At 41.2% G+C, this 16,962-nt stretch overlaps 1 protein-coding gene across 2 annotated transcripts in view; it reads right to left on the bottom strand.

The window, feature by feature from the left end:
* Positions 1 to 16,962, bottom strand: part of LOC117361296 (interleukin-20 receptor subunit alpha-like) — a 70,755-nt gene that overhangs the window by 31,579 nt on the left and 22,214 nt on the right. For both annotated transcript variants that reach the window (XM_033946446.1, XM_033946445.1), the window contains exons 3-4: positions 15,706 to 15,859; positions 5,083 to 5,200 (exon numbers count right to left, since the gene is read on the bottom strand). In XM_033946446.1, coding sequence (XP_033802337.1) covers positions 5,083 to 5,200; positions 15,706 to 15,766 — 179 coding nt within the window. In that variant the 5' untranslated portion in view covers positions 15,767 to 15,859. The remainder of the gene's footprint in view (positions 1 to 5,082; positions 5,201 to 15,705; positions 15,860 to 16,962) is intronic.

Genomic DNA, 16,962 nt, shown 5'->3' with positions numbered 1-16,962 from the left:
TGAGAAACCTGAGACAAGTCCGAAAATTCTTTGAAAGAACACAATTCCAACTTATAGTACAATCCCTAATACTAGGTATATTGGACTACTGTAACATACTCTTCCTTCCATGTCCTGCAACTGCGATAAGACAACTCCAAACAATCCAAAATACAGCTTTGAGACTCATCTACTCATTGAAAAAACATGACCACATCACTGAAGCCTTCATCAACTCACACTGGCTCCCAATCCAAGAAAGAATCCATTTCAAACTCTACTGCATATTATTTAAAACCCTACACGGAGACAGCCCATCATACCTGAACAATCGCCTCATCCAAGCACCCAGTACCAGACACAGAAAAACGCACTCCCCATTCATACCCCCCCCAATCAAAGAAGTAAAAAGAACAAAACTACACGACGGCCTCCTAGCCACTCAAGCCGCAAGACTGGACAACCAGATCTCCAACCTTCTGATGACCACCCCAGACTATAGGACATTCAGAAAAGAAATAAAAACCACACTTTTCAAGAAATTCCTGAAACAGCAATAACAACACGACCTCTAAATGCTCTTAAGATCTACAACTTACCTCTCTAGCTAATCATTGTAATTCTGTCTTTTTTAAATTAACCTTTTGTAATCCGCCTTGAACCGCAAGGTAATGGCGGAATAGAAATCCCTAATGTAATGTAATGTAATGTAATGTAAATGTGGAATAAGCAATTTATGAATAAGAATTTGGAAAAGAGTTTAGATGAGGAGATGAGAGCACTAGAGAAATGGATAAGGAAATGATCCATTAATATTTAACATGCCTTGATTTTATAACATAGGGATCAAATTTCATAAATTTTAGGAGGTAAGTTATCAACATGGGCTACCATTAAGATGGATTATTTTACCACAAGTTGTGCTGTTTTAGCACCGGGTATCATTTTATTCAATGAGAAGTTCTTAGCCCAACCAAGAAGAGAACGATGTGGAGCCATGAAACTTACAAGTTATTCCACACTTTTCTTGACACTTTTCATTTAAGTGAGGCAAATGTATCTAGTGAATGGGCACAAGTATAGGGAAACCAAGCCATTGTTACTAATGAGGTTGTCTCTAAGGCATTGGCAGAATGAGGCATTATGACATCACAGCACAAGGGGCTGCTGAAAAATTGTCAACCCATCCAAAAAGAGAATCAGAAACTTACAAGTTATTCCACAGTTTTCTTCACACTTTTCATTTCAATGATGTGAAATGAAAAGTGTGAAGAAAACTGTGGAATAACTTGTAAGTTTCATGGCTCCACATCATTCTCTTCTTGGTTGGGCTGGAAACTTTTCAGTAACCCCATGGAGCCATTTTTTTGACCTGCCGCTGCAGCGTTTTGAAGTTCATCGCATTTGTTTCGACGCGTTGCTCGGCGATGTCCACTCTTGATGGAAACACTGTCAGTGGACAGTGAAGTGAGGTAAGTTTTTAGTTCCTCTGTATTTTGCCCAGTGGTTTGCAGGAGCTCCTGCATAGAGCGAAGTTCATCCATTACCACTTTCAGGGCCTCGTTTTCACCCTCATTTTTACTCATCGAGGCTTTTTGTGGGGAAATGGGTTCAATGCTCTTTCACTTCCAGGATTTACCTGAACCTGTAGTACAGCAAGAAGATCTCACCACATCCAACAGGGAACCATTTGTGCATCAAGAATTCATTCTTTTTCTAATCCAGCCGGCAGAGCTCAACTGCTACACAACCATTCATTGTTGTGCTCACTAGCGCCCCTCGGCTAAATTATTTTCTAACATTCTCCAAATGCAGAAAGATTTTCAGCCTAATTTAGGAACCAAAGTTTTTGATAAAATTCTCCTATATGCTTAAGCTCCTAAATTTATGCCTGTAATTCATTTGGCTAGGTTTATGAACAACATCAAATCTATACTGTGCAGAAGACAGGCCCAGCAATCTTCTTCTGTATTTTGCTATGACAACTTAAGAACATAAGAAGTTGCCTCCGCTGAGGCAGACCAGAGGTCCATCTCGCCCAGCAGTCCGCTCCCACGGCGGCCCATTAGGTCTATTGCCTGAGCAGTGGTCCCTGACTATCCCTATGACCTACCTCTACTCCTATCTGTACCCCTCAATTCCTTTATCCTCTAGGAACCTATCCAAATCTTCTTTGAAGCCCTGTAACGTGCTCCGGCCTATCACATCCTCCGGAAGTGCGTTCCATGTATCTACCACCCTCTGGGTGAAAAAGAACTTCCTGGCATTTGTTCTAAACCTGTCCCCTTTTAATTTTTCCGAGTACCCCCTTGTACTTGTGGTTCCCCATAATCTGAAAAATCTGTCCCTGTCTACCTTTTCTATGCCCTTCAGGATCTTGAAGGTTTCTATCATGTCTCCTCTAAGTCTCCGCTTTTCCGGGGAGAACAGCCCCAGCTTTTTCAGTCTGTCAGTATATGAGAGGTTTTTCATACCCTTTATCAGTTTAGTTGTTCTTCTCTGGACTCCCTCAAGTACTGCCATGTCCTTCTTGAGGTACGGCGACCAGTACTGGACACAGTACTCCAGATGCGGGCGCACCATTGCACGATACAGTGGCAGGATGACTTCCTTCGTCCTGGTCGTGATACCCTTCTTAATGATACCCAACATTTTGTTTGCTTTCCTTGAGGCTGTGGCGCACTGTGCCGACGCCTTCAATGTTGTGTCTACCATGTTTATCAAGTTGCTAGGACTTGAACACGAGTCAAAGGCACATAACAGATGAATCTGCACTTAGGCCTGGATTCTCTAAATGATGCCTATAGGGCGCCCTAAGCTCAATGAAAAATGCTGTTTAAACACCAGTTTTCACTGATTTTCAAAGTGCCTACTGGCGCCTAAAAAAATCAACACTGGTATCATGCTTCCATAGGTGCTTTATGGGTGTGGCTAATGCCAGATGTGGCATTAGGTGGTGTAAAGCGCCTATGGAGGCACAATTCATCAAAAGTAGGCGCTAAAAATGTAGGCCTGGAAAACCCTGGCCTACATTTCCAGTGCCTACCTTTGCTGGAGGCGCAATTTTCTAATCAGCACCATCGCGTGATTGACACGCAATTGGCAGCCGCAGACAACGGCACTGGTTAGAGAATCCAGGCCTTAGAGTCTAATGCTGAAAATCAGTGTTGAGTGCCTAATATTTTTCAGTCCTAAAGTCATCCCAGTCCCTCTGTATATTTATTTTTTTAGAAACTTAAATTTAAGTATGAGATATTAGAACCCTAAATTTTGGTGCTCAGCTGGTCAGTTTTCAAAGTGGCCAATTTGATTGTAGCTTCCTAAGTTAAGCAGCTATGGAGGGAAGTTATCAATATGGGCAATTATTAAGAAGATTTTGTAACTCTGCAAGTTTCCACCTGATCAGAACCTGGGAGAAGACTGGCATAAAGATGTGGACCTGTCCCTTGATGAAGAATGTTTTAACTCAATATGGATGTCCTCAGGCAGGGTCCTTCACTCATCCTCAGTGTTGCAAACTGCTTATTTAACGTGTCATAGAGCCTTCTGGAACCCCCCTCCACCCCCCCACCCCCGCCTTGCTAAAATTGGTTCTTCGCATCCAAACGCTGAGGGGGGAATCCTCCAACATATGCTATTTGACTGTCCCATGTTGAGGAAATTTTGGAACCAAATTTGGGTGACGATTGATGAGATTTTGTCTACTGGCCAACCTCTGTCTTATGCCATAATCATTTTTGACGCTGATGCAATAACACGTTCCCTCTCTGTTCCTGAGACCCTACTTCTGAGAGGTTTGCTAATACTGGCACTGAAAGTAATACTTTCTAATTGGAAGGATTTGTCGTCTGCCACATACCCTGCATGATGGATCAGTGTCTGTACCATAGTAAAATATGAACGCATATATGCGGAGAAACTTGACTCCTTGCGGAAATTCCATGAGATTTGGGATCCTATCTTGGGTCACGGTTCCACACACTCTATCTAATTTTATGTTTTTCTGATGCTCTGATTCTATTTTCTTGTTCCTTAATACAAATGTGTTTTGATTGCACCTTTTGACATTGTTTATGCATCTGTCTTACATCTTTCTGTAATTGGAGATTTTTGCTACTTATCCATACCTGTATTATGTTTCTTATTTCTTGTTTTACCATAATATGCTCTACATCAGTGGTTCCTAACCCTGTCCTGGAGGACCACCAGGCCAATCGGGTTTTCAGGCTAGCCCTAATGAATATGCATGGAGCAGATTTGCATGCCTATCACTTCCAATATATGCAAATATCTCTCATGCATATTCATTAGGGCTAGCCTGAAAACCCGATTGGCCTGATGGTCCTCTAGGACAGGGTTGGGAACCATTGCTGTACATTATGCACTTTGTACTACCTGCTTGCTGGTGATGCTTATTAGATTTGCCTCAGACATAGGATAACTGCTTGGACTATCTGCTATTGCTGTTCCTTTTGTTCTATTCATGTTTGATGTGCTGTTTTGTATTGTTATATACCAATAAAAATATTGAGCACACACAAAAAAAGAAAGTAATTTAGCCACTGAGCAGGTTTTGAAAATTGGCTCCACAAAAATGTAAAATGATAATATGGTCCAGCAAAACAAGGCTATACATGATGGGGGGGAAAGACAAAACAGGTGGAACAAAGGAAAGCAAAAAACAGAATAATAATTTTCAGCCAGAAACTAATGGAGCCTACGTTCTAGGTCAGGGGTGGGCAACTCCGGTCCTCGAGGGCCGGAATTCAGTCGGGTTGTCAGAATTTCGCAAATGAATATGCATTGAAAGCAGTACATGCAAATAGATCTCATGCATATTCATTAGGGAAATCCTGAAAACCCGACTGGATTCCGGCCCTCGAAGACCGGAGTTGCCCACCCCTGTTGTAGGTTGTGGACACACACACATACATCCACAGTATACTCACATTTGTAGATTCAAAGACACCTTTATCTGAATCACCACATCCCTCTGACATGCCTGAAAAATCTAGTGTGGATAGGACACCATCCATAAAAACGATTAAGGACTCACACACCCTTCAAATATAGGTCTAAAAAGGGATTTTTTTAATGACATACCTAATCATTGCTTCATAGTTTGTACATTGTTGTAAATTATCTAATTCCCAAGTCAAGGTATAATGCAAATTTTCTGAGATTAATTTTACATTCTTTATATCAGATTGCAAATTAGGAGCTGAAAAAGAAAACAAACAGAAAACAAGAGTCATCTTTGCTGTGCTATACAATTTGAACAACAAAACAAAACACTCCAAAACTTGCTGCCACAACCTGAACTCAAAACAACAATAAGGCAGAAATAGTCCAAAAAGGTTCACAAAGGGGGCGCCCAGGAACCAAACCTGAGCACAACACGCAAGCCGCGTAAATAACAAGATAATATCAAGTATAAAGGGTGCTCTCAGCGTGAGCAAGCAGTAAGGAGAGACTGGCTCCACTACTTCATAACTCAGGTAGGGGTAATGTACCCCCACCCGCACACCATCACTGAGCACCCTGGGCGTGCAATTCAAAACCACATAATTTAACTAAGTGAATAACAGGTGGAACCTGAGCGACCCCTGAATGAACCCTACCAGCCAAAGCCCCGGCGCCAAATCAAAACATCAAGAAAAAATAACTTAACTGAAAAGTGAAGCAGGAACTCATCTCTGAGACTCAAAATGAAGTGCGTCCGGAAAACAGGTTCAACCAAGCCGGTTTCGGGGAAGAACCCTTCTTCAGGAACCCAGGAACCCGACGAAAACAAGTGAGGGCGGCTGGAAGGCGGGGCGACCGAGGAGCAACGCACCCGCGCTAAAAAGCAGACAGCTCGGTTGAACCTGTTTTCCGGACGCACTTCATTTTGAGTCTCAGAGATGAGTTCCTCCTTCACTTTTCAGTTAAGTTATTTTTTCTTGATGTTTTGATTTGGCGCTGGTGCTTCGGCTGGTAGGGTTCATTCAGGGGTCGCTCAGGTTCCACCTGTTATTCACTTAGTTAAATTATGTGGTTTTGAATTGCACGCCCAGGGTGCTCAGTGATGGTGTGCGGGTGGGGGTACATTACCTCTACCTGAGTTATGAAGTAGTGGAGCCAGTCTCCCCTTACTGCTTGCTCACACTGAGAGCACCCTTTATACTTGATATTATCTTGTTAGCCTTTACGCGGCTTGCGTGTTGTGTTCAGGTTTGGTTCCTGGGCGCCCCCTTTGTGAACCTTTTTGGACTATTTCTGCCTTATTGTTGTTTTGAGTGCTATACAATTTAGCATTTAGAGTTCACATTGCAAGGAAGATGTTATTGTGGTGAGGATCTATAGAACAAAAGCTACTTTATCCAAAGAAGAAAAGCTACTTTATCAGCCTGAGGCAAGATTCCTGATGACGATCACCAAATCAAACTTGGGGATGGGGGAGGTAGAAATAGAAGTTAAAATGGTTGATGTAATGAAGAGAAAATTTCTTACTAGCCCAGCTATAGGAGGTGCTTCTTTGGCTTAGTGTAAATAGTTTGGAGCTAGAAGGTTTCTCCGAAAATAAAACACTGTCTTATATTAATTTTGAGTCCAAAAAGCACCCTAGGCCTTATTTTTGAGGGATGTCTTATTTTTTTGTGTGTGTACAACGATCATCTCTCACCCATCCCCTTGTGCAGCATCTTTCTATCCCTCCTTCCCATTCCCCTGTGCAGAACCCTAAAAGCAATGTCATTGTGTTGCATTCGATCTAATCTAATCTAAGCATTATTCTTGTATGCCACATCTTCCTTATAAAATAGAGCTTTAAATGATTAACAAATAAACAAATTACAGATCATCTTTAAACAAACTGAATTTCACATGTCTTAACATTTCTAAAATAAAAAAGTATTGAGATCTTTATGGATCAGATAATATGAAGCCATTCCCCCCATGCAACAGAACCCCGATGACCCTGCCAACCCATCCCCCTGTGCAACATTTTTCCATCTCTCCCTCCCCCCCTGTACAGTGAGGAGGAGGACTGCTGGTGACCCATCATTTTAGGTTTTTTTTAATTATTTATACAAATTTAATGGTTACAATAAAAAAAGGTTTCTTACACTTAATTAACGAAATTTCTACATACAAACAAAATTCCTTTCCAAGCCCACAACAATGGGAAGACATGCTACTATTTCCAATAACAAAAGTAAGAAGAAAACTAAGAATTGGTTCTTGATTCATCCCAGTGAATCTTTAACCAGTCCCTACTATTTGGGACTCCTACATCCTCCAATTTCTCAGTAGTGAAACACTTTTAAAGAAAAGAAAACTCATTTCTGTTCTCTAGCTAGTAAGAATTGTTTCAATTGAATTGAATCCCAAAATACATATTTAATGTCTTGTAATTTAACAAGAAAGTTACATGGAAATTTTAAGTAAAATGATGCCTCAAGAGCTAAAACTCTTGTTTTTAACTTTAAGAATTCTTTCCTTCTTAGTTGCGTAGCTCTAGAGACATCAGGAAAAATTCTAACCAAATCTCCACAAAATTTTGTCAACCTGTTTTTAAAGTAAAGTTTCATTATTAACATTTTATCTATCTCACTCATGCATGTTATTACCAGTGTGGACCTACTCTTGATCACATCCTGACTATCTTCCAGAAACTCTGTCAAATTTATTTCATTAGTGACCAGATGATCCACTTCCTGGGCAGATTGTATTTTTCTTTGCGGAACATAATAATAATTATTTATTGGGAAATTTTCCGCATTGGGTAATCCCAGTATTTCTTTAAAATATTTCCTTAACAGGATTTCAGAAGACAATAAATGAGTTACTGGGAAATTAACCAAGCGGAGATTTCTCGCTCTATGAACATTTTCCAACATTTCCATTTTAAAATGTAACACCATAGAATCCTTAACAGCAGATACTGAGACAGCCTGAAGTGTATTACTCTGAGTTTCAACCACACTTAATCTTTTATCCAAACAACTTAAATTGGAATCCACATTTTCAAATTTTTGAGAGACAGTCTGTGAAAAATCCAATGTTTGTTTCACTGTTTCTCTGAGAATCCCTTCAACTCTAAATTTACCTAACCACAAATTTTTAAGGGTAATATCCTGTGTTTCCGCTGCTAGTGGTTGATCCTCTATTACACTTGAAAATTCAAGTGGTTTAGGTATTTCAGTAAAGGCTAATTTAGTTTTCTGTATAGGGGATACCACATATTCAGTGGAAATAGCGGGAGTAGCTTTCCCGCTATCACCTGATACTGGGTGAAGGGGGGGTTCTTTCGAGGGGGCTCATTGATGCACCCGATATGGGAAATGTCATGTCTGATAGAGTCGGTTGAGGATTATTAATAGACAATGTCAAATGCCTATCTATGGGGCCAGATAAGGCAGGTGTTGAACTTTTAGGTTTAATTTTCCTTTTCCCCATGTCCTGGCACAAAGATGTTTATACGACTTGAGTTCCTGCTCCTCAGTTCCTCGTTGCTCCAAGGGGCTCCCAAGGGGCGGTACCTGCATCCGCGCAGCTGCGACTGCAACCGCGGCAGCGGTGTCCAATTTAAGGTAATCTGTGGAGATGGACCCGATGATGTCAGGGGTCCATCTCTCCTAGTGCCTACCCGATGTATCACCAACAAGCGCCTGCCGCTGCTGCGGGAGACTCGGGGCAGCAAAGCAGAGTCTCCTCCAAGTATCCCAAGCCCTTTTTTAGATACATAAAAGGGAAAAAACCAGCTAAGGAGGTAGTGGGACCTCTCGACGACCAAGGAAGAAAAGGGTGCATCAAGGAAGACAAACAGATCGCGGATAGGCTCAACTCATTCTTTGCGTCTGTCTTTACCAAGGAGGACACTGCATCAATGCCAGAAACAGGGAGAGTATTCAAGGGAGAAAATGAGGACAGCCTCACCACAGTAAATGTGGATTTGAACATGATATATTATCAGATCGACAGATTGAGAAGTGATAAATCCCCTAGACCAGATGGAATTCACCCAAGAGTGCTAAAGGAGCTTAAGATAGAAATCGGAGAACTATTACAATCCCTAGCTAACTTGTCAATTAAAACCGGGCAAATACCACACGACTGGAGGATAGCGAATGTCATCCCAATCTTCAAAAAGGGATCGAGAGGAGAACCGGGCAACTATAGACCTGTGAGTCTTACGTCGGTTCCTGGGAAAATGATTGAAGCACTAATAAAGGATAGCATAGAGCAACACCTGGAAAATCACGACCTGATGAGAGCTAGCCAACACGGCTTTAGGAAAGGGAAGTCATGCTTGACTAATTTACTTCAATTTTTTGAGGAGGTGAACAAACAAATTGATAGCGGTGAACCGGTGGATATAATATACTTGGACTTCCAGAAAGCATTTGATAAGGTTCCCAACGCGAGGCTTCTGAAGAAACTACAAAGCCACGGAATAGAGGGAGATATACTAAGATGGATAGGCAAATGGTTAGAAAACAGATTGCAGAGGGTGGGCATAAATGGGAAGTTCTCGGACTGGGAAGAGGTAACGAGCGGTGTACCCCAGGGATCGGTTCTTGGGCCCATCTTGTTCAATATCTTCATAAACGACCTAGAAGATGAAACAACAAGTAATTTAATCAAGTTTGCGGATGACACAAAACTATGTCGGGTAGTTGGGACACAAAAGGACAAAGAAGAACTTCAGAGAGATTTGAACCAGCTAGAGAAATGGGCAGAAAAGTGGCAGATGAAGTTTAACATAGAAAAATGCAAAGTGATGCACCTGGGTAAGAAAAACAAGGAACATGAATATAAAATGTTAGGTATGACATGGGCAAGACCGAACAAGAAAGGGACCTGGGGTACTGATAGACAGGACCCTGAAGCCGTCGGCTCAATGCGCAGCAGCAGCAAAGAAAGCAAATAGGATGTTGGGCATGATAAAGAAGGGAATCACAAGTAGATCGGCGGACATCATAATGCCGCTTTACAGAGCAATGGTCAGACCACACTTGGAGTACTGTGTTCAACACTGGTCTCCCTACCTAAAGAAGGATATAACCCTACTGGAGAGGGTGCAAAGGCGAGCCACGAAGCTAGTAAAAGGTATCGAGAATTTGAGCTACAAAGAACGCCTCGGAAAACTGGGATTGTTCACCCTCGAGAAGAGAAGACTGCGAGGAGACATGATAGAGACTTTTAAAATACTAAAAGGATTTGACAAAATAGAGCAAGAAACATCGTTATTCACATTGTCAAATGTGACTCGGACAAGAGGTCATGGACTGAAACTGAGGGGCACCAGGCCCAGGACAAATATTAGGAAGTTCTGTTTCGCACAACGAGTGGTGGATGCTTGGAACGCTCTCCCTGAGGAGGTCGTGATGGAGACCAGCATTCTGGGATTCAAGAGCAAGTTGGATGCATACCTTCTTGCAAATCACATTGGGGGATACGAGTAAACAAGGTTTCTCAGCAGGGAACACCTGGCTTGGCCTCCGCGGGTGCGGGTCGCCGGACTGGATGGACCTAGAGTCTGATCCGGCGAAGCCATTTCTTATGTTCTTATGTTCTTATGTTAAGGCAAGTAACAGCTCCTAAGTAAATGCGGCAGCGATATCCAATTTAAGGTAATCTGTGGAGACGGATCCGATGACGTCATGGGTCCGTCTCTCCTAGTGCCTGCCCGATGTATATCAACGAGCGCCTGCCACTGCTGCGGGAGACTCGGGGCAGCAAAGCAGAGTCTCCTCCAATATCCCAAGGGTTAAGGCAAGTAACAGCTCCCAAGTAAACGCGGCAGCGGTGTCCAATTTAAGGTAATCTGTGAAGGCGGACCCGATGACGTCAGGGGTCCGTCTCTCCTAGTGCCTGCCCGATGTATCATCAACGAGCGCCTGCTCGGGGCAGCAAAGCAGAGTCTCCTCCAAGTGTCCCAAGGGTTAAGGCAAGTAACAGCTCCCGTGACCTGGGGTGTGCTTCTCCACGCTCCCCCCCCCCCCAATGCCACTGTTCCCACTTTGCCTGCTGATGTTTCTTTTCATTCCTTATCCCAGGAAACTTGAGAACGTCTTTCTCTATTCTCAGATACAACCAGACATTGCAAAACCTTGTGAAAGACACTGGTATCAGACCTTGTCTGTTCTCCCCTAGTACTGGGAAACTGACAGCATCCATCTCCTCCAATGAAACCTTCCTGACTCGCTTCTCCAAGAGTGAAAGATGGAAGAAAAGAGCTCACTTTCCTTTCCTCCTGGGGAACAAACAAGGGTGCCGCTCTTATGTCTGCCCTAAAGTTCTCCTCCTAGTCAATGACACCACAGGGATCCTTAATGTCCTCCCATTTTATATCTGCCCTTCCATTAGGACAGTGTATCGCAAACTGTGTGCCCCAGCAGATTCCAGGTGTGCAGCGAGATGCCAAAAAAGGAGGACAGGCACCGGCACCGGCTGACTGCTTACAGGATGTGCCTCTTATGGCGTGAGGCACGTTCTGTAGTCAGTCAGCCAGCACCTGCACCTCGCCAGCGTCTCTCCTTCTGCACCACACGCCCCTCCCCTACCACCGACAATAATAGGTGGCTCAGAGCCATGGCTGGAGGACATGCGTGCATGCATGGGACACTGAGGTCCTCACACTTCCAGGTGCCCTCCAGCCACTGCTCCAAATTAATATGCCACAGCTTTAAAAAGTTTGTGACACACTGCATTAGGAAATGGCAACTCCAACTTTTTTTAAATTATTTTTAATCTTTATTAATTTTCAGATCAAATACAAAGTGTAAACAATATGCAATCAAATAATACATTAAACAGCACTTATAGCCAAACAAATATTAATACAAAGTATTGGATGTGTGTAGAAATCAACTAGGAATTAAAGGTTTATTGGATTAATAGTATTAACAAATGCCGCTAATGGACTTTTACTTTTTTTATTTCATAACCTTTGAAAACACATTCCCACAGAGAAGCCAGTGCAGTAAGTTTGCATTAGAGGTATGTGCTGACAAGAGATTAATGGATTTATTCTCCTTAATCCCCATGGTTTATTTCTGCCTTCAAAATGACGTTGAGTAACAATTCTCCTTAACTGGTGGCACAAACATATGTATGTTTTAAACTAGGGGCAACTATGTATAGAAATGGTACCTCTTACACATGGAATGGTACTCTCTCTGAAACGTCGGAAGTGATCAGTGGAGTGCCGCAGAGCTCGGTCTTGGGTCTGATCCTATTTAATATCTTCGTAAGGGACCTGGCTCTGGGACTTCGAGGTAAAATTACATTATTTGCCAATGACGCTAAACTATGCAACATAGTAGGCAAAAGTACAGTGCCCGACAGTATGGCGCAGGACCTACTCTTACTGGAACATTGGTCCATAACTTGGCAACTAAGTTTTAATGCCAAAAGTGTAAGGTCATGCACCTTGGTAGCAGAAATCCATGCAGAACTTACACCCTAAATGATGAGACCTTAGCAAGAACTGCAGCAGAACGGGACTTAGGAGTGATCATTAGTGAAGATATGAAGACTGCCAATCAAGTGGAGAAACTTCATCCAAGGCTAGATAAATGCTGGGTTGTATCCGAAGAAGTTTCGTCAGCCGGAAGCCCAAAGTTGTAATGCTGTTGTACAGGTCCATGGTGAGACCTCATCTGGAATATTGTGTACAATTCTGGAGGCCACATTATCAAAAGGAAGTGCTGAGAGTTGAGTCGGTTCAGCGAATGGCCACCAGGATGGTCTCAGGACTCAAGGATCTCCCGTATGAGGAACGTCTGGGTAAGCTGCAGCTATACTCACTCGAGGAACGCAGAGAGAAGGGTGACATGATTGAGACGTTCAAATATGTTACGGGCTGTATTGAGGTAGAAGAAGATATCTTTTTCCTTAAAGGACCTATGGCAACAAGAGGGCATCCGTTGAAAATCAGGGGTGGGAGATTTCATAGCAACACTAGGAAGTATTTCTTCACTGAAAGGATGGTTGATCGTTGGAATGATCTTCCACTGCAGGTAATTGAGGCCAGCAACATGCTAGATTTTATGAAAAAATGGAATAAGCATGTGGGATCACTTCAAGGAAGAACTTAGGGGGAGGGTCATTTGAGTGGGCAGACTAAGCTGCATTAGGTGCATTAGTTTGCAGATTAAGCTCAAAAGTTTCCTTTTTAACGATGCTTTTAGTGAATAATGATCTTTTATTATTTTTTATCCACTTTTTTTACTCTTTCTTCCCCCCCCCCCATGTTTTTACCTTTGTATTTTGAATTTAATATAGAATGTAACCATTAATGAACTTTCCCGTTGTTTCAATATAATATGTAACAACTTAATTTTTATTTTAAATTGTGTTTGTTTTTGTAACATTGTTTATTTATACAATATTTTACCTATGTTTATAATTATTTGTATTATTTTGTACATCGCCTTGAATGTAGAGAAGGCGATTAATCAAATTATTTAATAAACTTGGATAAACTTGGATAAACTTGTTGGACCGGTGGCCCTTTTCTTCCGTCATATGCTATATTTCTATGTAAGTTATGAAATCGTTAACTACCACATGAAAATGCTGATATTTCCATGTGGAGACTGTCAAACTCATGCCGCTCATTTAATCCATGTGCTCCTCTCGCTGTGCCCACCAGCAAATATACAAGCACAACCCAACCTGGACATCTCAGTTCCAATCTCTTAATTCTATGTAAAATGGCCCTTCACATGGGATTACAAAGGTTAATTTGCCTGTATGGTTTGTTGAGGGTAATTTACTTTTTTTTTTTTTTTTTAGTTTTTATTTATGTTACCCTTGCTTGCACAGTGAGCATCAAGGTATATTGCTTTAGTTTGTTGACGGGGTCAGAACAAGGACCACAGTAATCCACTTTTCTTTCAATAAGTCAGTCCAGACCAGAAAATGAACCAAAGGTTTACTTAGATATGGGTGATGAGATAAAATCAGTGATAGGTATATATAATCAGTAGTAGAATGCAATAGTTTCAATCACAGTCTTTTTTCTTAATCTTAGGACCACTCTGCCTTGCAAGAAGTTCTGGGTAAAAGTCCTTTACAAATTTATTCTCTCTAGGATTTATGTTGTTTTGAAAATTCTCTCTTTTGCTTTTTAAATATTGGTATATGATGCTGTGTAGGTCTATAGCACAAAAAGAATTTTAATTATCTAAAAAGTGTATAAAAGATGTATTTTTCACATTTGTGAAAGGATAACTATAGCAAATTGTAACCAGTAAACTGTATATTAATATTAGACCCTAGTATGTATCAAGTTAGGATAAAAACTTATATCGTACACTTGTACGGAAATTATGTATGTTAAATCTGTAACTCGTTCTGAGCTCATTGTGGACAATGGGATAGAAAAATGAATTAAATAAATAAATAAATTTTATTTTCTTTTTTGCAATTAATACAAGTTTACACTTGTTAAAGAAAATAAGAGTCACAATGAAAAATAAGAAGGAAAACTTCAAACCACTTAACATTAATATGTCTCTCTAAATAAACCCCCTTATTAAAGAAAATTTTTTTAAGAGGGAGGCAAGACTATAGAAAAACAGGGAACCAAGGAAAATTCTTCTTTGAAAAGCATGAGTTTAACTGATGGATTAAATGGAATGTAATTTCCTTCCGCGATATTTACATTGTTCTTTGAGGGAATAGATACTGCTATTGGAACTGGAGGGTGCCTAGCTTCCAGGAAATTCTTTAAATGCTTTGGGTCAAAAAAATACAAACCTTTTCTCCATCAATTTAACAATACATTTATATGGAAACTGCAAGAAAAATGTCCCTTTGAGGTCTAATACCTGAGACTTAAAGGCTAAAAAAGCCTTTCTTTGCGATTGAGTCCGGAAAAATCATCACAGAATGACCCAGAAATTTGACATCTTTAAAGTGAAAATACAATCGAAGAATCCAATTTCTATCATACTCTAACGCAAATGTTACAATGAGGGTCGACTTGGTCATAACTGATCCAGAATCCTCGAGGAATAATAAATAAATTTTCAACTAGTCCATTCCCACTCTACTGAAAAGGGGGCATACTTCATTCCCATTCCACTGAAAAAGGGAGCCATAACTCCACTTTGCGCTGCTTCCATTATATTAATGATGCTCCCAAAACAGTCAAAGAACCACTATAAGGATAATTTTCAAAGTCATGTACTTGAATAAATTGCTGTTGCTGAAAAGCTGTTCTCCTCTGCTCAGCTAAATATAAAGGTAGGGTGTGATACTAATACCCCCTTTTATGAAACTGCGATAGCCGTTTTTAGTGCAGGTAGCCGTGCTGAATGACCCGCGCTGCTCCTGACGCTCATAGAAACTCAGTGAGTGTCAGGGGTAGCGCAGGCCATTCAGCGCGGCTCCCCGTGCTAGAAACTGCTATCGCAGTTTCATAAAAGGAGGCATAAGTTCCCAGCCCGGGCATGTTTACAACAGAGAATTAAAATAGGTGCATTAGTTTGCTCCTGCTCAGGTGGCAGAAGCCAAGTGCATGGGAGTAATGAAACATGTGATGCTTTAAAGCTGCTCATTTTTAAAAAGGAGACAATATGGCTGGTATCCCTTTGAAAATTATGCTGCCTTTATGAAAGCTGAAAACATAGCCCAGGTGTTCCTCAGTCAAAGAAATACTGACAATCTCCTACCAAAGTAAAACAAATTGAATTTAAAAAAATACACACAGATCATCCGAAGAGGACTTACCCTGCAGTGGGATCTGAGCCATGGAAAGTAGTACTATGGACAGTATGAGGCTCACCATCATGCACCCCTGCACATTGTTGATGGAACTGTCCCATTTGTCTGTCCCATTCTACAGCAAATCACATCCTTCAAGATTCCAGATACCGAAAAGAAACTGGAGAGGAGAAACTAACTTATGTGCAGGAAATACAAATGGCAGAAATAGTTTAAAACCAGCTCTTAAGAACATTAGAAAATAGGATGGGTGGGGTGGGGATAGCATAACTTAATGCCATATGACTCATGTGTCTATGGTTACATTTCATGTGCATTTACCTTCAGAGTTATACCAAATCAAAAGATAGAATGACTCATGATATTCAGGTCTCAGTAATGAACCAGGTGTATTTAGAAAAACAAATATTTATCATCAATTTTGGTCTCAGTGGTTTATCCAGTGCAACCTTAATAGATTCAGGTTTTGTGAAAGCAGACATGGAAATAATGTCCAATCATTTTTAGTCAGGTAATTCTGTCTTATGGTTGCACTTGCTGATTCAGAGATGTCCCAGGTGAGATGTTCTGATCACAAAAAAGGCCAGTAGACGCCCATAAGGTTTCATCAATAGTGGGGATTAACACTGGAATTGATCTGATTTTATGTGGTTTCATGGGGTTGCTGAGATATTTACTTTTATTCAGGGATGCTTCAGATAGTTCACTCATCCCAAAATATACACTTGGAAGTGACCACATGTGGATTTTGGCCATCATTTTAGAAAGGCAGGTGTGCACGTATAGGTCCCATCTAAAACTGACATTTCCCACTTCCAAGAAAACACATGCAGGTGAGGTATTTCACATATAGGTTAAGGTGCAGTCTACATGAATTGGCTGATTTTGATATTCCTACTCATAATACGGTGCAGTTTTCAGGGCAACGTTGTATAGTAACTATCCGCAAGCAAAAGAAAAATCCAACAGGAACTGCAGCAAACCAAGCAGCCAAGCAAAAAACCAAAAACAACTGCAGACTATGTACAAGATGCAGGCACTGTTTATTTCAAACTTTAATGGTATATACAACCTTATTACCAAACAAGGGTCCCTAACTATCCCCCTCTTTTACGAAGACATAGCATAGGTTTTAGCGCCAGCGGTGGTGGTAACTGCTTCGACACTCATAGGAATTCTAAAACCCACGCTATGCCTTCATAAAAGAGGGGGTAAGAAACAGTCCCTTTTATCAAGCTGCGCTAGAGGTTTGTAGCACAGGCC

This window comes from Geotrypetes seraphini, chromosome 5 (assembly GCF_902459505.1).
Source record: "Geotrypetes seraphini chromosome 5, aGeoSer1.1, whole genome shotgun sequence".
Lineage (NCBI taxonomy): Eukaryota > Metazoa > Chordata > Amphibia > Gymnophiona > Dermophiidae > Geotrypetes > Geotrypetes seraphini.
The sequence above is the reverse complement of the archived record's forward strand: the minus strand, read 5'-3'. Positions and strand labels throughout refer to the sequence as shown.